This window comes from Chelonia mydas, chromosome 1 (assembly GCF_015237465.2).
Source record: "Chelonia mydas isolate rCheMyd1 chromosome 1, rCheMyd1.pri.v2, whole genome shotgun sequence".
NCBI lineage: Eukaryota > Metazoa > Chordata > Testudines > Cheloniidae > Chelonia > Chelonia mydas.
In genome coordinates, this window is record NC_057849.1 from 99446388 (window position 1) to 99468409 (window position 22022).

A 22022-nucleotide genomic window follows, 5' to 3' on the forward strand; every position below is an offset into this window, starting at 1 on the left:
GAGTCATGCATGGACATGTGACTTGCCCATGTGACTCCAGAACTCCACCTTGTAGCTATAATTCTACACAGGGGGAGAGAGGGGTTTCCACACACAAGAGGGAGGCTATATAAGCCCCTGGGAAACCCCTCCATTTTGTCTTCAGCTGGCTCAAGAGATAGCCCGTCCACCCCAAAGGATGCCTGAAAGAAACTGGAACAATGGACAGTAACTACAGGGATGTGAGTGATTGCTGGACCCAGACTAGCAGGAGGCTGGTCTATCAAAGAAGCTTACTGGAACATCTCTGAGGGTGAGATTTACTTGCATTTAGTTTCCTACAGTATTAGGCTTAGACTTGCGTGTTTTATTTTATTTTGTTTGTTAATTTACTTTGTTCTGTCTGTTATTACTTGGAACCACTTAAATCCTACTTTTTGTATTTAATAAAATCACTTTTTACTTATTAATTAACCCAGAGTATGTATTAATACCGGGGGGAGGGGGAGAAGGCAAACAGCTGTGCATATCTCTCTCTAAGTGTTGTAGAGGGCGAAGAATTTATGAGTTTACCTTGTATAAGCTTTATATAGGGTAAAACAGATTTATTTGAGGTTTGGACCCCATTTGGAGCTGGGTATCTGAGTGCCGGAGACAGGAACACTTCTTAAGCTGTTTTCAGTTAAGCCTGCAGCTTGTGCGGGACGTAGTTCAGACTTGGATCCATGTTTGCAGCAGGCAAGCGTACCTGGCTCAAACAAGGCAAGGTACTGACATCCCAAGCTGCCAGGGAAAATGGGCTCAGAGATAGTCTAGGCACATCAGGTGGCAGTCCCAAAGGGGTTTCTGTGATCCAACCCATCACACCCTCTACACCAAACTCACTCTGACTCTAGGTGGGTTTGAGGCTCAGTGGGTTATCACAGCCCACTGTCTGTTTTCCTAGTAATACATTTTTTGAGGAAACAATGCAGCAGATTTACTTAGCTCATAAGTTCTTTGGGGGCAGGGACTGTCTTTTTGTTGTGGGTTTGTACAATGTCTAACAGAATAGGGTCCTGGTCCACAACTGTGGATCCTAGGCATTATGGTAAAACAAGTAATAATAAAAGTACCGAGTGCAGTGCTTATTGTCAAGAATCTTACCTCTCTTTTGTCATCAACCATGTTCCATATAATCTGAAAATGTCTAAGATCATTGTAGCTTAAAAGTTGGTCTTCTTCAGTGGAGTAAAACAATGAGAAATTCTCCACAATGATCGCTACAAAACACATAAATTAAACATAGTATAAGACTAGCCTGTCAGTACTTTCCAACAGTTATACATTACTTAGAGATAATGTATTTCAGCATGAACTGAATTTTCACATGTGGCTGTAACAGCAGCAACCTATGGACAACGCTGGTGCTAATGCAACCCCATATTGTGTGTTTTTGTTGTGCTCAAATTTGAAAATTTGGTACTTAAATCTTATAGGGGCCTAATCTAATGCCCACTAAATTCAACTGGAAGATTCTCATTTACTTCAGTGGGAGTTGGAATATCAGGCCTATAAAATATAAACTGGAGAGTAGACTAGCTCTGGAAAAATGATTTCCTTTGTACAGCTCTCATCTACGCTTTCATTTTCAGACCTCATCAAAAGACATTTTCGTATTTAGCGTTAACAGCCAGCAATTTAAAATAAAGGTTAGAAACATGCAACATACCAGCCAAGTATCTGAAAACGTCAGACCATTATAACTTTAACTTGAGGGCATTTAACAATTTCTTTTTATTGAGAGAGTTTAAAAAAATGTTACAGTTGATATGGCCTACAATGTAAGGCCTGTTCTAGATGAGGCATCCAGATCTAAAGGCACTTCACCCACGTTCTAAGATAACTATTTTTCATATTCAATACTTGTTGCTCACCTACAAGCAAATTTAGCATTATGTATGCAATGATGACATAAAAGGAACAGAAATACATCAGAGCCCCAGCATAATTTCCACAATCTGTCTTCCAGTATGTGCTGTTATCTGGAGTACAAAAAGGAGGCTGGACCTTCAAAACAAAACAGTAAACAATTAAATCAACAAAATAGGAAAGGGATTGCTTATCGGTCTGCAGTTAACATAACTATATTTTGGTAACTATATTTTGGGAAAATAATAAAAATAATAAGGCACCTCAGACCAATGAAGGTTTTTTGGAGAAATATCACATTTGGGGGAAAGGAGGAAATATTTCTCTGTTATTTTAAATGGTAGTTGCTGAAAGCAGCTCAGAGCTTGACCTGGAGGTGATGGATTAGTGGGCAGAGTGAAGGCGAGGCAGATCGAAGATGCACGATGAATCCCTTTAACACATTTCTGCAATTACCCCCATATATGAGCATGGGTATATATTACTACAGCAAACCAGCAACCAGTGGCAATGAAATGTTATGACACATTTAACAAACAGCAATCACTCCCATGAATTCAAGACAGGAAGTGAAGAACACCTTATCCAATGTAACTGAAACATGGGGGGATGGGGGGAGGAAGAGATTTTATGTTAGGCAAAATAAAATGATGCTAATTGAATTTGGGCCAGGACATCAAGATTAATGTTCTTATGAAGTGTCCCAGGGTACTTCATTTCAAGGTCAGATTTATCTAAAGGACGATGGCACCATCAACAACACAGTGCTTCTTTGTACCAAGCCAGAGCACTGGATACTGAGTCAGAGGAAATTGCGCAACCAGTTTCTTGTCTGTTTTATATGTGATTGTGTTGTATTTACCATGCAGTCATGCATAATCTTGTTCCAGTCTTCCCCAGTAACTATTCTGAAGAGTACAGTAATAGCCTTGCCAGCTGATGAAAAGTTTGCATGCCTGTTTTTTTAAGCAAAAAGAGGGAAAGAGCAGCTCAGATGTCAGAAATAAAATCTTGGCAATATAAACACAAGCAACTTTCTGGAGAATTATTTTGCTGTGCATTCAACAAGTAAAAAAAAAATTATTTGTATTTTCTATTATTCTTACCTGAGCTTCATGCCCCATGTATTGTTGGTAGAACTCAGAGAATAATTTGCAGACGTATTCACTAAATAATTTATGCCATTAATTTAATAGGGATTTAGAAGCCGGACTTCAGCCACCCAGTTTTGAAAAATTTGGCTAATATCTTATCAAGTAATAAAAGCTCATTTGGGGCCATATCCTGCCCCAGGCCTTCATCTTATTTGTGCCCCTTCTGTGGTGCAAAGGGATGGAGAGATGTCCTTGGGTTATGTAGGGTAATTCCCAGGTGACGTAAAGCTTATGTAGCTGGCTCACTCTCACTCCATTCGAGGTGTAGGGACCATTTCTGGAGGAACCAAGCGTGTGAGCAGGTGTAGCTGTAGCACAGTGTTCCAGCAACCTCGGTGAGTGGAACAGTCCTTTTGGGATTGTTCCAGCTGGTACAAAGAAGAGCAGCCATTAGCCTTCTCTGTATTACACTGGGTGTCTGTTTAGTCCCAGGATCTGGGGAATGGGAAGGTGGCTTAGAGCCTTCTATCATTCGCTGTCAGCTGCGTGCCACTCAGCTAGACCTAGAGATCTGGCTCTTGGTTGCTGACATAAAACCAAATGAAAATTTGTGCTCAGTAGATGGGAATATTTTATTTGGCTGTTAAAACCCTTCCACAAAGGGAAGCAAATATTGTACCTGTTAATGTTCTCTCCATATTTTACTGTGCCAAATAAAACTACTCCAGCAAAAGCATAACAAAGAAGCAGTAAGAACATTCCCACAATGATGAAGAAACTCTTATACATGCTGACAACCACAGTCAGCAGCAGCATTTTCAGTGTCACCTGGAAAGGCAGAGAGGAAACACAATTCATGATACTATTAAACAACAGAAATAAAGGAGACTTTAACACATTTGTAACTTTAAATCTTGTAATGATTGTTTTTTTTATTGGGAAAACAGATAGGCTGCTGTGCCAGTCCAGTAGTTTAGTAGGAAGCTCCGTGAAATATGACACTGAGAGTCTGAGTTTGGAACAACACTTGGTCTCTTGTTCCAGGGGTTTATGGCAGTGGATCTCAACCTTTCCAGACTACTGCACTCCTTTCAGGAGTCCGATTTGTCTTGAGTATTCCAAGTTTCATCTCACTTAAAAACTACTTGCTTACAAAATCAGACATAAAAATACAAAAGTGTCACAGCCACACTATTACTGAAAAATTGCTTACTTTCTCATTTTAGCATATAATTATAAAATGAATCAATTAGAAAATAAATATTGTACTTGCATTTCAGTGTATAGTATATAGAGCAGTGGAAACAACTCATTGTCTGTACGAAATTTTAGTTTTTACTGATTTCGCTAGTCCTGTTTATGGAGCCTGTTGTAAAACTAGGCAAATAGCTAGATGAGTTGATGTATCCCCTGGAAGACCTCTGCGTACCCCCATGGGTACTTGTATCCCTGGTTGAGAACCACTGGTTTATGGTAATCAGTAAAGGATTTCACTGAAGATTTAAAGAAACCCATCTATCTACAAGGGCAAACTCTAGCCAACCAGAGAGACTATGACATAACAATCAGCACAGATTGATTAAACTATTTTAATTTCTTATACAAGTCAGCCTGTTGTGTCCAAACAGAGACAAAGAGGCACAATACAGCAAAATGTAGAGAAAATGGAAGCTATATGATATTTTGGCATCATGGCAGAATTATTACCTTAGGTTGAATTAATTTCAAAAATATTTGGACACTGCAGGAATGTCTCTTTATTTACAGGGGAGGTGTAACAATTTTCATCAGAATCATGACAAAGCTGACAAATCATGTTAACTTTTTTCCATCACACTACATCATAGCCGTAACTTAATGGGACTGATAAAGCTTTTAACATGAAAGCCTAAATAACTAGGTTAAGGGCTTGAAAAAAATCTATAATCCTTCAAAAAGCTTTGATGGAAATGACCAGGTCTGGTTGTATAAGAGAACCAAGAGTTTTTCACCTGACTTCCAAGGCTCTCCATGCTCTGTGTGGTTAGATGGGGGCAGACTTTTTTCTTTGCTGAACAGACTCTGTGACTTACCTATTCTTAACCTTTTAGTCCTAATACAGAATTAATTTCCTTGACTGCAGTTACTCTAATATGTCTTATGTCATAGAAAATGTTTGGATAAAGTGTGGATACTGTTTGGAGAAGCTTTGCCACAACCGAATGCACAGTATTACCACTTACTAAAGAGATACATTTGTTCTCTGCATAGGTAGCTGTCAGTTACACCTGCTGTCTGTTACACTGGTGTAAATTTACATACCAGGTAAACTGAAAGTAACTCCAATGGAACTACTCTTAATTTATACCAATGAATCTGAGAATTTCGCCCAACATCTTTATTTTACTGAGCACGAATCCCTTATTTAGACAAAATATAACGTGCGAGATAACACTAGAAATGGACCTGCACTGTGCAGGATGGAGCTTCTGTATGTGGACAGCAGTACAACAAGATGAGCACATCACCCCATACCCTGCTTTTTTGTGGAGAAAATAAAAGAAAATAAAATAAAAATAACACACACATTGCAGCACATTGAAAAAGCAATGGTTACAAATACCGAAAAGGGCATAGTATACATTCATGGCTTTAGATGGCAATAATTTTAAATGATGTTGTGTCTTGGTTACCTTTTTGATGCCAAAAAATGTACATCATTTCCAATAACTATAATTTATTTCTGATATGTATTTCATCTTTATAAAATGTGTGGTATCCAATGCAAAGTTTGTCATGTTGGGTGTCTTCGGAAGGCTCATGAGGCACTGAGCATGGTTGTTATAGTGATGTTATAGTAATTGTTACAGTAATGTTATAGGTTATAATTTCATGTATATAGTTATGAGACTGAAAATGTATCCTCATGGCTTAAAGCAAGCCCAGGCAAAAACTCTCCAAGAACAGAGAGGCAGTTCACACCTCATCAGGGCATGTATGGGACAAACCCAGCCCAGCCTCACAGGAACAAAGGACGCTGGCCTAGACAGCAACAAAAGAATCTGTTGGACTCTTGAGGGAGTCCCCCCCGCTTCCTTTGATCACTTTGGAACTGAGATGAGGTAATGCTCATCTGACTCTGAAGTGGAGGAGGCAAAGCCAAGAGGGAAGAAAGAACATATAAAAGGGAGACACATTTGCCATGCTCTTCCTCTCTCTTCCACCTACATCTACAGACACCACCACCACCAAGTAACTGAAGCGCTGATCAAAGGGGAGAGCCTGGATGAAGAGCAGCCAGCCACCCTGTGGTGAGAAGCATCTAAGCTTGTAAGGGCACTGAAAGTGTTAAGATCAACTTAGAATGTGTTTTGCTTTTATTTCAGTTGACCAAATCTGACTTGTTATATTTTGACTTATAATCACTTAAAATCTATCTTAATAGTTAATAAATCTGTTTGCTAATTTTACCTGAAGCAGTGCGTTTGGTTTGAATCGTGTCAGAGACTCCCCTTGGGATAAGAAGCCTGGTACATATACGTTTCTTTGTTAAATTGACGAACTCACATAAGCTTGCAGCGTCCTGCAGGCATAACTGGACACTGCAAGATGGAGGTTCCTAGGGTTGTGTCTGGGACTGGAGATATGGGCTAGGGTCATTCGGTTGCACAATCCAAGGAGCAGCTTAGATGCCAGAGGCTGTGCATGAACAGCCCAGGAGTGGGGGTTCTCACAGCAGAGCAGGGTATGGCTGGCTCCCAGATTCAAGGATTGGAGTGATCTAGCAGATCACCAGTCCGAATAACACCAGAGGGGAACTTCACAATGTAATGCACCTAAAACCCTGATACTTTAAGTGAAGCATATAAAATGGAGACTTACAGCAGCAGTACACAAAATGGAGACCTATAGAGTGTACTGTAGAAAAGCAAAGTGATAAATCTTTTAATCTATGCATAAGCATTGTATTGACTGTAATTCCTGATTTGTACTTACATGTTTCCCACAAATGGAGAAGAACCTGAAGACAATTACACATGCACCCATCATATATGTGTACGCATTCTGAAATTTAAACACAAGAGACTTCGTATACAGTGTCCCGCAGTGATCTCTCAAATGATCAGTTTTTCTCCATGAATCTCTCTTTGAAATATACAGTGCAATCGGCATTTTTTAAAAAGTAATGAAACAGAAACTGGTACGGCCAATATTTCAACAACAAATGCTGAACAATAATAAACTAACAGAAAAAGCGGTACCACTTCAAAAGCACTAACCAAACCTCCCAACACAATAAACCAACAAAGCCCTCACAGTTCTCTTAGCTGGGCTGTAATTATGTCCAACAGCCTTCCAGTTCTATGAGTCTAGGCAGCTGCTGGCTTGCAGAAACTCCACAGGCCTGCCAAGCTACTCAGCAGCAGGGGGCAAATTGAGGATGCCAGGGACAAAGGGACAGCACACAAGGCAGGTTTGCCCCCACAAAGAGTGCTTGAGAAAGACCAGAGGGAAGGCCCTCAACAATGTAGGGAGGTGAGAGCCAGCCACAACTGGGGATTGTTGACAAAAGCCACCTCTCCTCTCCAGTGAAAAGGTGGGAGAACTCATGTTCCCACAAATGAGGATGTGCAGCCCCCCCTCTTTTTTTTAAAAAACTTGAGAGGGAATGCGCAGCTGACGTCCTCCTTGGACAGGTAAATCTTCTACCTTCCAGGACTAAACATTGTTCTGTAACAAAAACTCATGGATCAGATTCACTGACATGCTTTGTGCTATTTATCGGTTTAGAACCTCTGCATTATTTTTCTGTACAATAACTCCTACCTAGATTATTCCCTCCAGTCTCTCTTCCTCTTTCACTTCCCAATGAAACTGCTCCTGGCAAGATCTCCCAATCCCAGGACACCACATTTCTTCCCTCTCCTCATTCTAATCCAGGGGTCTCAAACATGCAGCCCACCAGCTCTCCGCGTCCCCCCCCCCCGCCCCGTTCCCCCAGCATTTACCTAAAGTGGGTCCAGCCCGGCGTGCACTGGGGGGCAGGACAGGCTCTCTCCCTGCCTGCCCTGCCCCAGGAAGTGGCCAGGACCTGGGGGAGGGGGACACAGGGGTCTGTGTGTTGCCCTGGCCGCGCATCCAGGTACCTCCCCCCAAGCTCCCATTGGCCGTGGTTCCCCGTTCCTGGCCAATGGGAGCTTCAGAGAAGGTACCTGGAAGAGTGGCCAGGGCAGCACACAGACCCCTGTGCCCTTCCGCCTCCCTCAGGTCCCAGCCACTTTCCGGAGCGGTGCGGGGGCAGGGCAGGCAGGTGGGGAGCCTGCCCTGCCCTCCAGTGTGCGCCGGGCCGGACCTGCCCCCCAAACCCCTCCTGCAGCTGAACCCCCTGCCCTGAACCCCCTGCTGCACCCCTCCTGCACCCCAACCCCCTGCCCTGAGCTGCCTGCTGCACCCTGCACCCCGTGCCCTGAGCCCCCCTGATGCACCCTGCACCCCTCCTGCACCCCCTGGGGGCAGGGAGGGGGCAGAGTTGGGGTGGGGATTTCAGGGAAGTGGTTGGAATGGGGGCAGGGAAGAGGTGGGAAGAGGTGGGGCAGGGGCGGGGCCTCACGGAAGGGGTGGAGTGGGGGCGGGGCCGGGGCAGCGGAGGGGGTGGTGGTCAGTGGTGTGGCCCTCAGGCCAATGTACTAGTCCTCATGTGGCCCTCGTGGTCATTTGAGTTTGAGACCCCCTGTTCTAATCCCTCCCAAAGAGTCCCTTCTTCCACAAGGCCTGCAGACCCTAACCTATATCAGTCCAACATCTTCTCCACCTCAGCACTATAGGATGGAAGAAAAATCTAGTTCACCAACCCCACAAATTGTTACCTTCTTCTTGGTTCCCAGGGTATCTTGTTTTATTTGGGTCTTATTTTTAGTTTGTAAACAGCGTGGGGTTGGCAATTGTCCTTATTTGAGTCAGGGATAGCAGTAAAACTGTTGGTGATTAACAAATAAAACCAATAAATGATCATTGGAGTTGCAATGGGGGGAGGGATAGCTCAGTGGTTTGAGCATTGGCCTGCTAAACCCAGGGTTGTGAGTTCAATCCTTGAGGGGGCCATTTAGGGATCTGGGGCAAAAATTGGGGATTGGTCCTGCTTTGAGCAGGGGGTTAGACTATATGACCTCCTGAGGTCCCTTCCAACCCTGAGATTCTATGATCTTACAAGTAAGGCAAAGTGTAGTATCACCCATATAACACCAAGGGAGGTCACCAAAAGGTCATATCGATTTCTTCTGCTTTGCCAGAAGCCAGCAGGTGACATGGCAATAATCTTCATCGTGACCTAGAGAACAATAAAGATAGTCTTGCTTGTACAAATTCTTAGCAAAAGGTTATTTTTCACTATAATAACATTTGGTCCCTAAAATGTTTTGGTAGTATTCTACTTGTAGATTGATTTTAAATGAGTAGGAGGTTTAATAGTTAAACAAAGGGTTAGTATGAAGGAAGAAAATGATTAAGCTGATGATGCATAACTAAAAAATTACATGTGTGTGTTTGGGTGTATGAAGTGACTGATGTATATATTAATGCCAATTTCACACAAATACACTTAAATCCAAGGTTATAACTGTCTTATAAGTCTCATGTACTGCAAATTAATTTAAAAGCAACCTTCTTTTTCCTGTTGCAAAAGTGTTTTGTTTTACTTCTCGTGAACTCCATCCATGCTCAACAGCATACGTGAGCACAGGAAGCATAAGACTGGAAGAGAAAATAGTGTGGGCCAGTAGATTGCAGTGGGTTTCACAATGCTCCGAATGAACACAGACTGAAAGGGTTGACTTTTCTTAGAAACAGGTTTCAGAGGAGTAGCCGTGTTAGTCTGTATCAGCAAAAACAACGAGGAGTTCTTGTGGCACCTTAGAGACTGAGGGTATGTCTACACTACAGAATTAGGTCGATTTTATAGAAGTCAATTTTTAGAAATCGATTTTATACAGTCGATTGCAATGTCCCCACTAAACACATTAAGTCAACAGAGTGCGTCCTCACTACCGTGGCTAGCATTGACTTACAGAGCAGTGCACTGGGGATAGCTATCCCACAGTTCCTGTAGTCTCCGCTGCCATTTGGAATTCTGGGTTAAGCACCCAATGCCTGATGGGGCAAAAACACTGTCGTGGGTGGTTTCGGGTACATGTCGTCAGTCGCCTCTCCCTCTGTGAAAGCAACGGCAGACAATTGTTTCGCGCCTTTTTTCCTGGTTACCCATGCAGACGTCATAGCACGGCAAGCATGGAGCCCGCTCAGCTTACCGTCACCACTGCTGTTGTGAGCATTGTAAACACCTTGCGCATTATCCTGGACTATATGCAGAACCAGGCTAAGAGACGCCAGCACAAGGAGGATTGTGATGAGGATATGGTCACAGATGTTCCCGAAAGCACGGGCTGTGGCAATTGGGACATCATAGCGGCAGTGGGGCTGGTTGATACAGTGGAACGCCAATTCTGGGCCAGGCAAACAAGCACAGACTGGTGGGACCACACAGTGTTGCAGGTATGAGATAATTCACAGTGGCTGCGAAACTTTCGCAGGCGTAAGGCCACTTTCCTAGAACTCTGAATTGCTTTCCCCCACCCTGAAGCACAGAAATACAAAAATGAGAGTTGCCCTGACAGTTGAGAAGAGAGTGGCGATAGACCTGTGGAAGCTTGCAATGCCAGACAGCTACCAGTCAGTCAGGAATCAATTTGGAGTGGACAAATCTGCTGTGGGGGCTGCTGCGATGCAAGTAGCCAAAACTATCACTGAGCTGCTGATATCAAGGGTAGTGACTCTGGGAAATGTGCAGGTCATAGTGGATGGCTTTGCTGCAATGGGATTCCCTAACTGTGATGGGGCGATAGACGGAACGCATATCCTCATCTTAGCACCAGACCACCTTGCCAACCAGTACATAAACCGCAAGGCGTACTTCTCAATGGTGCTGCAAGCACTGGTGCAATATCATGTGCAATTCTATAAATCGGCTAAATTGTAAAGGTTGCTTAGGCTTTACTTTGAGCCTCTTTATTTGATGACTAGCAAAGTGGGTCTTTTTAGTTGCCATCTCCTTTCTTAGGCACACAGAGGAGCTGAGTTCTCTGATTACTAGACTGTTTTATCGGCAGATGTTTCCAGACAGAATTGTTTCTAGATTAGGGATAAAATATTGATACAAATCAATCTACTTTGATTTCTTTCCCCCATAAATCTGGGAAAATGTCATTTTTGTATGTTGCGATTTCTTTTGTCCAAACAAAACCCTTTTGAAATGCTTGGAAATTGTTTGTTTTCACAGGCAGAACAAGAGAGTAGGGATTTCTAAAGCAATCGTTACTTGGTGAATAAAAACTGGCCATGTATCCTACAAATCAAACCTCTCCATATCTGCTCACTCTTCTAGAGGCACTGACTCCTCTTGGGCAGAGAAGGCATAGGCAACATATGATATATGTAGGACTGCTACAAGGTATTCACTTCATTGCTCATCCATCATCGCTGGCAAAACCTATCATAGGAACATAGGAACTGTCATATTGGATTAGACCAGTGATCCATCTAGTCCACTATCCTGTCTGGGACAGTGGCCAGTACCTGATGTTTCAGAGGAAAGTGCAAAAAATCTTGTAGTGGAATTATGGAATAAGTGAACCATAAGGGGAAGTTTATTCTTAATTCCCATACATTTGTGATTGGCTTACAATCTGAAAGATGAGGATTTATATCCCTTCTCATTTTTCATCTTATCCAGCGTAACTATGTTATTACCTATACAAATATCTAATCTTTTTCTGAATCCTACTAAGCTCTCAGACTCATTCATATCTTGTGGAAATGAGTTCCACAGGTTAATTATGCTCACAGAGCTGATTTTGGTTGCAGTGTTTTCCAGGCTGCTAACTGAGGAAAACCAACCTCCTTCTTTTCACTGCTTGTACTAGATATTGCTTTTTAAGAGGGGAGAAGAGAGTCATATGATAAGGGAAAATGTACACCAATAGTTATGTTTGTCATAGTCTTCCCCCATTATATCCCTGTTATATAACCTTTACTTTTCTATGCTCTTATCTACATACTACCTGTAATTCTGTTGCTTTGCTTTTTAAATGACTGAAGGAAAGGAGATGGATACACACACAGAGATGCCTATAAATATATGTGCTTTCTATGGCTAAACAGTCTTTTTGCCTTCTGTTTTCTCATGGTGTCATATTTAAACAGACTGAGAATGAAAGGAAGGATCAGGCACAAGGTGTACATTTTAAGCAGGACTTCCCAGGTAGCGAGGCCTTGTGCTGGTTCACTGCACAGAATACCATTTGCTGCTCTGCTTTAGAAATTTACTGAAATACCATTGCCACTGCTATACATATCCAGGATGAAATTATCTGGGTTGCAGATACATGTACTGAAAAGGACACACAAGTCAGCATTTTGGGGCTCTAGCCCCATAACAAGTAAAACACCCATTTCTGCAATACATACTCAAGCACTAGTCATATGAGTAGCCCCAGGGATATGTACCCTGAAATTAAAACTTGGACAGTAACCCTGGAACCAAAATAAAATATACAAAACCTAGTCTGAATCTAGAGAAAGAATTAAATATATTACTGTACCTCTAGGACAAAAATGAAGGTGAAAACAACAGACATTGTTGCTAAAGGAACAGTCACTGGATCTTCGACATCCCACTGAAATGGAACAAAGATAGTAGATCATAAAACAGATATAAAAATCTATTTACCACTTTTTAATTTTTATTTCAGTTGCCAGAGATTCTGTTTTTACAGTGAATAACACATTCAGGCAGGAATGGCAAGTGGGAGCATCTTTCCTTTTATATGGATTTAGCCTTAAATGAGAAATTAAAAATAGTAGGCCAGATTGTTAACTGGTATAAACTGGCGCAGCTCCAGAGACTTTAATGGATCTGCACTGATTTACACCAGCTGAGGAGCTGGCCCGCTGTATTAAGAAATATTATATTTCTAGCAGTTCATTGCTAGCTATGGCCTTATGTACAGTTCAGTATTCGTTCCACCGCTGTTACAAGACGCAATAAGAAACAAAAATACCTTCACTGAAAGCAAGACAGACTGGGCCAGAACAAGCACAGCAATAGTCCTCTTAAAAAACGGATGCTGCGTTATATCATACATTTTTGCTCTAAAGCCATCATTATCTGAAACGGAAGGAGTTAAACAAGAAGAATTAAAATGCACACAGTGGTATTTTTTTTCTCCCTGTTTCTTGACATATTCTTCTTGTTTGTTAATGGTAACCTAATCCTTGCCTAGTTTTGAAATACATTTCTAATTTTCTGCTACAGTTCCACATATCAAAGAGTGCTTCTGAACATGTAATTTCAAATACTGAACACCAATGTTGCACGAAGGCTTTGGTAGGGGTAAAGCAAGTGCATCATTCAATTGCTGTCAAGATAATACATTCGATTCATGTCATTAACAGGCAAGTGCAAATATATTTCATTTCAAATTCATTTTTTCATTAAGGCTTATCCTAAAACCACGGAAGCGCAACCTTTTCCGGGTTGATTTTACTAGCCTTACGCAGAGATCTGTAGTGGGAGCCTGTTTCCACATTAACTTATGCACAACCTCCTAGTGGCCTAACGATTACAATTTTAATTTGAATCTTAGACTCCTGGGGAATTATGAACACTAGGCTCAACATGAATAACGTCAGAATATCTTTGATACCCGGACGAGGTGGGAGATGAAGAGGTTGAGCTATCTTCAGTCTGCTCTTTAGATCTTCCCACCGTCTCTGATCTACAGTCAGTAAAGCTGTACCCTTAACAAAGAAAAACAAGAAGCTTTTGTCATACAAAATCTTAAACATTTAAATGTTGTGCGCGTGAAAACAACAGCTTGCCTTGGTGCTTAAAATAAAGTTCCATAGTCAAACTCTCCTTGAATAACACAGTATTTGGGTAAAGGGGTCAGAGCATCAGCCCTGCACTCAAGAAGATTTCCAAATGCACTAGCTGTGAGTTTCTGGGACTCAACTCAGCAAGCTCAGTTGTGGCTCTTTGTATCAGCGGCCCAGTGGGGGTAGGGAAACCCTACAGGAGGTCTTCCATTTGTCTGAACACCATTTGCTGGGGAGCACTGTTTTAAACAGTGGTCAATTCTTTGCTGTAGAAAACCCTGCAGGAGGGTATTAGTTTGTCAGCACTGCTCTAGCTTGTCAGGGAACCAGCCTTCTACAAAATCACTACAGACACACTTCCTATGCTTGTAGTATAATTTAAATAAAATAAACATATGCTATGCTACAACATTTTCCATAAAGGAAGCATAAGAAGTGCAGATATGACTTCAGGGTAGGTAGTAATAAAGAGCACACACATAAGCATTTTGATAGCATAGTACAAACTATACTATTTAAAATTATTTTAAGACATAATACGGTCCTTACAACATCAGAGAGCTGTAAAATCTCATACCAAGGGTTTGGAGCTGGAAAATCAACAGAGAACTTTTAAAGGCAAATGTCACAGATTTCTCTCTCAGACACACAGAAACTTTTCCCACTAAGCACTTAACTATACAAAGCTGTGTGTGCAGTGGTACCATCCTCATGGCGTGTCTTGGAATGTCTAGACTCTGGAACAGTGAGTCAAACAAACAGGTGGCTGTCCTACTAATAAGATCAGAAAAGCTCCCTCTGAGGTAGACAAAATCTCTTTATGGAATTGTGTCCCCAAGATATGCCCTGGGAAGATACACCCTAAAATGCGATGCAGTTAAAGAGACTGATTATTATAACATGTATTAATTCTCGCTGTTAGGCCAAAAATCATACAGCAAAGGAAATATTAAATTAAAAGGATTACACAATAAAAAGATTAATAAAAATTAGTGGATTGTTGGAAAGATTCATTACAGAAAAAAAAGTGGTGGTAAAACAAAGATAAAAGCTTAGTGAAATTTAAAAACAACCATGTCACAGACTCTAGATCTGTGTCTCAGGAGCTTTCCACCTCACCACCATTTGTCAAGTGAGGAACTCAAAGAATGCTTCTCTTTGTTCATTGCTTATGGGTCAAATTGAGACCAGGCCTAAATTCATACTTCAGTGCACCTGCATCTGCTCACTTCAGATCTGAATTTGATCCTATATCTCTCTTTAGGTAATATGATCCGAAAGCAATAATGAGTTTGCTTCTTGAATTGTAACTTACTTATATTAGCATCCGCACATCTTATTATCTCATATTGCACAATGTGTCATACGATGTTTAAAGCTAACCAAGTATGAAACTATTCCCATGTGAGATACAATAACTGAATTATTACCTTATTTTCATTGAAATTAGCAATGACAACTCCAACAAAGAGGGTCAATCCAATCATGCAGCCCAGAAACACAAAGACATGAATATAGATTCCATGGATCTGCATATATGAAAAATATGATTATTCATCAAAACAAATTCAGCAGCTTTTGAAGCATTAACAGGATTTGATATGCTTGCTTACCGGCCCCACGCGATGAATAATGACATCTCTGACTTCCACCCAGCCTTTTAATGAAAGAACTTCAAATAGTGCCAACATGGCATTTCCCACATTGTCAAAATTAAAATTGCGAGGATTTGCCCTGAAATAATAGTAAAGAAATGAGTGCATTTTAACTATCTTCTGATAAGACGGATCTTAGGCATCTTACTGTGGCCCCTCTAAGTCAAAGAATACAACCTCATGCTATACAAAGGAGCTACTCATATAAAGAAGCACAGTTTTTATTTGTGTTATTACTCAACTTTTCTTTCCATATCTGCTTAGTTTTTCTTCACAGTCTATGTTAGTCTGAGACTGTAAACTCCTTTGTTACAGTGTGACTGTGGCATTGTCTAAAGCTCTACAAAACATCATGCAAAGCTCTGAATAATAATACTTCGAAAATTAAAAAAATTACAGATACTCCACTTAATTGCTAAATCTTTACTATCTCATATTTATTTATCATCTGAGCTACTGTAAAAACGAGTGTTTCTGACAATACATTGCCAAAAGTTAGCCATCGTGAAAAAAATGGTTCTGATGACACTGGCAGAAACAAAGCTGTGTCATACAACTCTGCTAATGTACCTCAAAAGTACCTATGCGATTTAGGCTCCTGATTTAGTCAGTAGGTGCTTCTGCAAATTATCATTCATATTCATTCATAATATCAGATTTTGCTAGTCCAAAGAGAAATGTTAATGAGAGGAAATCACTGGTTTTCTCAGCCTTCAAACATAACATTCTTTGTGTTAGCCAGGATTCCAAAGGAAGAAACTCCATTTGAAAATCAAAGACTCCACTAGAGGTTAGTTTTTTAAAGAGTGGTGCATCCCCAACCAGAGACAGATTTTCCAAAACGCTCAGCCTCAGCTACCATTCAGACACCAAAATAAGTAGCTAGATTTCCAGTTTCCCTACCAGCATAACTTTTTGGAATATCTCACCACTAAGGCTATGTCTACAATCTGAGTGTGATTCCCCTGCTCGTGTGCACATACTCGCGGTAGCTCGATGAGAGTTGGTGTGGGTATAAACAGTTGTGTAGCTGTGGCAGCACTGGCAGTGGCAACAGAGGCAGGGCTCAGCGGCGCTTAGTACAAACCTGCTCAGCCATGCCTCCATTGCCACTGCCCATGCTACTGCAGCTACACTACTGTTTATACTCATGCTAGCACTCATTGAGCCACCAGGGGTATGTGCACACGAGCCGGGGAAACACACCCATAGCTTGCAGTATGGACATAGCTCCCACTGTGACCCTCAGGCTATCAGGTACTGGGCTCTTGAAAATCTGGTCCTACAAGGCCAACAATTGGTACTCACCTCCTTGAGGTAACACATTTTCTGCAGTGACAAAAAAATTCTCCAAACTTCATAGTTTTGCTGATTAAGATCTTTTTAGTTATTTCTGGATCAAGCTGAAGTGGATTGAATTTGCTTACTTACAGGAATTCTGCCTTCAGAATTTATCGGAAGCATACAGAAGCTGAAAGAGTTCTGCAGATGCCACAGCTTCACTGACTGTTCAAATCACAGTGTATTATTTCGTTAGTGTAGGATGGCTCGGAATCTTCCCTTGCTACCATGTTCTTTTACTCCCCTCCCTCCCCCCAACTGAAATAATTTTCGCTGTTTGGTTGAATTTGCAAAAAGTGAAACAACCTCCTTTCAAAATATAAGCAATTAAAGACAATTTTCGCACATTTTTAGGTGTTAGAAAATCTTAAATTGACACTTTCAGAATATAAACCATAGACTTATTGTTGCCATTAAATCATTGTTGCATCTGAGATACCACAATTAGGGCTGTCGATTAATTGCAGTTAACACACACCATTAACTCAAAAAAATGAATTACGATTAAAAAATGAATCATGATTAATCACAATTTTATTCACAGTTAAACAATAGAATACCAATTGAAATTTATTAAATATTTGTGGATTTTTTCTACATTTTCAAATGTATCGATTTCAATAACAACACAGATTACAAAGTGTACAGTACTCACTTTATATTATTATTTTTTATTACAAATATTTGCACTGTAAAATGATAAATAAATAGCATTTTTCAATTCACTTCATACAAGTACTGTATTGCAATCTCTTTATATTGCAAGTGCAACTTACAAATGCAGATTTGTTGTTGTTGTTACATAAAAAACTCAAAAACAAAACCATGTAAAACTTTAGAGCCTACAAGTCCACTCAGTCCTACCTCTTGTTCAACCAATCGCTAAGACAAACAAGTTTGTTTACATTTATGGGAGATAATGCTGTCCATTTCTTATTTACAATGTCACCTGAACGTGAGAGCAGGTGTTCGCATGGGACTTTTGTAGCAGGCATTACAAGGTATTTAGATGCTAGATATGCTAAACATTCATATGCTCCTTCATGTTTCGGCCACCATTCTAGAGGACATGCTTCCATGCTGATGATGCTTGTTAAAAAATAATTAGTTAATCAAATTTGTGACTCAACTCCATGGGGGAGAATTGTATGTCTCCTGCTCTGTTTTACCAGCATTCTGCCATATATTTCGTGTTATAGCAGTCTCACATGAGGACCCAGCACATGTTGTTCATTTTAAGAACACTTTCACTGCAGATTTGACAAAACACAGAGAAAGACCCAATGAGAGATTTCTAAAGATAGCTACTCGACTCAAGGTTTAAGAATCTGAAGTGCCTTCCGAAGTGCCTTCTGAAATCTGAGAGGGACGAGGTGTGGAGTATGCTTTCAGAAGTCTTAAAAGAGCAACACTCCAATGCGGAAACTACAGATGCTGAACCCCCAAAAAAGAAAATCAGCCTTCTGCTGGTGGCATCTAATTCAGATGATGAAAATGAACATGTGTTCATCTCCACTGCTTTGTATCGTTACCTAGCAGAATCTGTCATCAGCATGGACACATGTCCTCTGGAATGGTGGTTGAAGCATGAAGGGACACATGAATCTTTAGAGCATCTGGCACATAAATATCTTGCAATGCCGGCTACAACAGTGCCATGTTCTCACTTTCAGGTGACACTGCAAAACAAGCAGGCAGCATTATCTCCTGCAAACGTAAACAAACCTGTTTGTCTGAGAGACCAGCTGAACAAGAAATAGGACTGAGTGGACTTGTAGGTTTAAAGTTTTTCAGTGTTTTATTTTGGAATGCAGTTTTTTTGTACATAAGTTCAACTTTCATGATAAAGAAATTGCACTACAGTACTTGTATTAGGTGAATTGAAAAACACTATTTCTTTTGTTTTTTACCGTGCAAATATTTGTAATAAAAATAAATATAAAGTGAGCACTGTACACTTTGAATTCTGTGTTATAATTGAAATCAATATATTTGAAAATGTAAAAAGCATTCAAAATATTTAAATAAATGGTATTCTATTATTGTTTAACAGCATGATTAATCGTGCAATTAATCATGATTAATTTTTTTAATCCTGTTATTAATCACGATTAATTTTCTTAATCGCTTGACAGCCCTCACCACAATATTTCCCTGTGTATAAAATAGGAAATATCTGATGTGTACAGTAATAGGCAGCATGTTTGCCTTTTCTGCATTTCCCTTAGGTTGGTAGGGAAACTAGATTGGTCTGTTTGTCACCAATGTTATTTGCTACTTTCAGTACTACAATGATGCAGTGTTTGGGTCCTGCAGCAGATTAGCAACTGAACTATCTAAAGAAAGATTGGCCAAATTACAACTACTCACCAGACTCGTGGCACCCAAAATCCAGGCTTCTTCTCTCCAGGTCTTAGCTTTAAATTCAGATTTTTTGAAACACTTACATTTATTCTGAAGATGCCATGACAATCTTCCTATAGTAAAATAAAGCACATTGGGTGAAATATAGACCTGCAGAGAGGTGAGGACACTGTACAACACAAACAGCACAATAAATAAGGCACCTTGAAACAGTGTAAATGGAACAAAAGGGTTATTTTTAGGTACTGGATTAATTGCATTGGGAACTGAACTTTTTCATATGCAGGGAAGATACAGCATGAACAGTGACAATGTAGAATCATCATTCGGCACTTCAAGGCCCCCTCCAAGACTGAGAGGACTAGTAAATCTGCAAGTTCATTCAGCTCTTGGCCTTTTTTCTGAGAGTGTCATGGTGTTTATGTGATGCTTGATTGCAAGTGGAATGACTCTATTAATCTGCTTCACACAGGCCACGTAACACTGGCTGGTACTTTTTGTCACTATCAGCCTGGCCTGGATTTTAACTGGTGATCGAGGATTGCTAGGTGTCATAGCCCATTTCCAGTCCTTTGCGCTGTTCAGTCCTTCAGCGCTCAAATGTCATGAACTCGGTATCTTTCTCATGTCTTCCTCAAATGCCTGGCACTCCCATTCCTTTTGCACTACGTAACAACCTTCTCTTCATTCAAACCACTTCCTAAAACACCCTTCTTCAGTGAGCCCTCTTCCAATTCTTACAATCATAACCTCCCACAGAAAGCAGTGTGTATTGTAAAAGAAAGCAGGAAAAAGACATGGAAGAGAAGGTTACTCACTCTGTGCAGTAACTGAGGTTCTTCGAGAGGTGTGTCCCTATGGGTGCTCCACTGTAGGTAGCGTCCCTGTGCCTGGGATCGGAGATCTTTGGCAGCAGTGCCAGTTGGGCTGCACACGCACTCCTCCCTGTCTCTTGCTATGGGCAGTGGCTATATAGCACTGTGTGGTTCAACTGCCCTCAGTTCCTTCTCTACCACAGAGCCTACATTTGAACTTGAAGAGGAGGGGAGGAGGGAGGTTAGTGAAGCACCCATAGGGACACACATCTTGAAGAATCTCAGTTACTGCACAGAGTGAGTAACCCTCTCTTCTTCTCCGAGTAGTGTTCCCATTGGTGCTCCATTGTAGGTGAGTGTAGAGCAGTGCCCCTAGATGGAAGGCTGGGGCTTCAAAGGGACATCTACTAAGGAGGATGGAACAGTGGTCCTAGTATGGCATCTGATGCCGTGTCATGGGTGATCGCATAACGTTGACTAAATGTGTCCGTGGGTGCCCATGTGGCTGCCTTACAGATGCCAATAATCGGCATGTTATTTAGAAAAGCTATTGAGGTGGACAGCAAGCGAATGGAATGTGTATGAGTGCCAGGTGAGGTTTGAAGTTTGTGTCATTGGTAGCAAAGGTGGATGCATTCTGAGACCCATTTTGACAGATGCTGTTTGGATACTACCAATCCTTTTGATCTTTCATCTACAGAGAGGAATAAGCATGGTGACTGTCAAGGTAAAAGGCAAGTGTTCATCTGCCATCCAAGGTGTCATGGCTTCATGCTGTTTGCCACATGGTTTAGGAAGAAGGAGGGAGGTGGATAGGTTAGTTTAGATGGAAAGAGGATGGTACCTTGGGTAAAAACTTCAGGTGTGGTTGTAATGTGACCTTCTTTTTGTAAAAGATTGTGTATGAGGGATACACCATGAGGGCATCTATTTCTCCTACCCATCGGGTAGATGTGATGGATATGAGAAAGACCATTTTAATGGATAGGTGCATGTAGGATCAGGTTGCCATAGGTTCAAATGGAGGGCTAGTGAGATAGGCTGAGATCCCAAGGAGGGGTGGGTTCTCGTACCTCAGGGAAAGATTCTGTAGGAACCCTTAAGGATTTTTTTTGTCATTGGGTGGTTGAATACTGAATGATCTTCTATCCTGGAGTGGAGTGCAATAATGGCAGCTAGATGTACATGAACAGAGCTTGCGAATAGCCCTGATCTTTCAAGCTGTAGGGTGTAATCCAGAATGAGTGGTAAAGGAGCACTCATTGCTGAGACATGTTTGGTGTCACACCAAGTTCAGAATCTTTTCCGTGTATGTAGGTAAGAACACTGGCTATTTAAAAGAATCTCTTATATCTGTTCTGAACAGGTCATCCCTGTATTCTGGAAACATGAAGGAGCCATGCCTTCAGATGGAGAAATTCTAGATTTGGGTGAAGAATCTGACCTGCATCCTGCGAGAGGAGGTGTGGAGTCAGCAGGGTGATAGGTGGACAGACCACCAGGCATAAGAGGTAAGGATACCATATTTGTCGTGGCCATGTTGGGGCGATGAGAATGACTCTGGATTGTTCCACTTGTACCTTGGGAAGCACTTTGAAGAGTAGGGGAAAAGGTGGAAAGGCACAGAGGAGAGATGCATCCCATGAAAAGAAGAAGTTGTCCTCCAGAGTTTGGTGACCTATTCTCTTGAGCAGAACTGTGGACATTTGGCATTCTTAGGTGTGGCAAAGAGATCTATGTTGGGGAATCCCCAGTGTAAGGTTCTTGTGTCTATCTCCCACTTGTGTTCTTGTGAGAACTTCCTGCTCAATGAGTCTGCCGTGGTATTCTGGTGTCCAGGTAAGTAGGCGGCCAAGATATTGATGCCATGCTGGATGCACCAGTTCCACAATTTTTGTGCTTCTGTACACAGGGATTGAGACCTCACACCTGGTCTGTTGATATAAAACACGCAG

At 41.3% G+C, this 22022-nt stretch overlaps 1 protein-coding gene across 1 annotated transcript in view; it reads right to left on the reverse strand.

The window, feature by feature from the left end:
- Positions 1 to 22022, reverse strand: part of NALCN (sodium leak channel, non-selective) — a 345337-nt gene that overhangs the window by 10434 nt on the left and 312881 nt on the right. Inside the window, exons 28-39 of the mRNA XM_037896440.2 lie at positions 19259 to 19365; positions 15506 to 15626; positions 15323 to 15421; positions 13721 to 13814; positions 13076 to 13182; positions 12617 to 12691; positions 9172 to 9291; positions 6960 to 7028; positions 3664 to 3812; positions 2753 to 2846; positions 1896 to 2028; positions 1126 to 1241 (exon numbers count right to left, since the gene is read on the reverse strand). Coding sequence (XP_037752368.1) covers positions 1126 to 1241; positions 1896 to 2028; positions 2753 to 2846; positions 3664 to 3812; positions 6960 to 7028; positions 9172 to 9291; positions 12617 to 12691; positions 13076 to 13182; positions 13721 to 13814; positions 15323 to 15421; positions 15506 to 15626; positions 19259 to 19365 — 1284 coding nt within the window. The remainder of the gene's footprint in view (positions 1 to 1125; positions 1242 to 1895; positions 2029 to 2752; positions 2847 to 3663; positions 3813 to 6959; positions 7029 to 9171; positions 9292 to 12616; positions 12692 to 13075; positions 13183 to 13720; positions 13815 to 15322; positions 15422 to 15505; positions 15627 to 19258; positions 19366 to 22022) is intronic.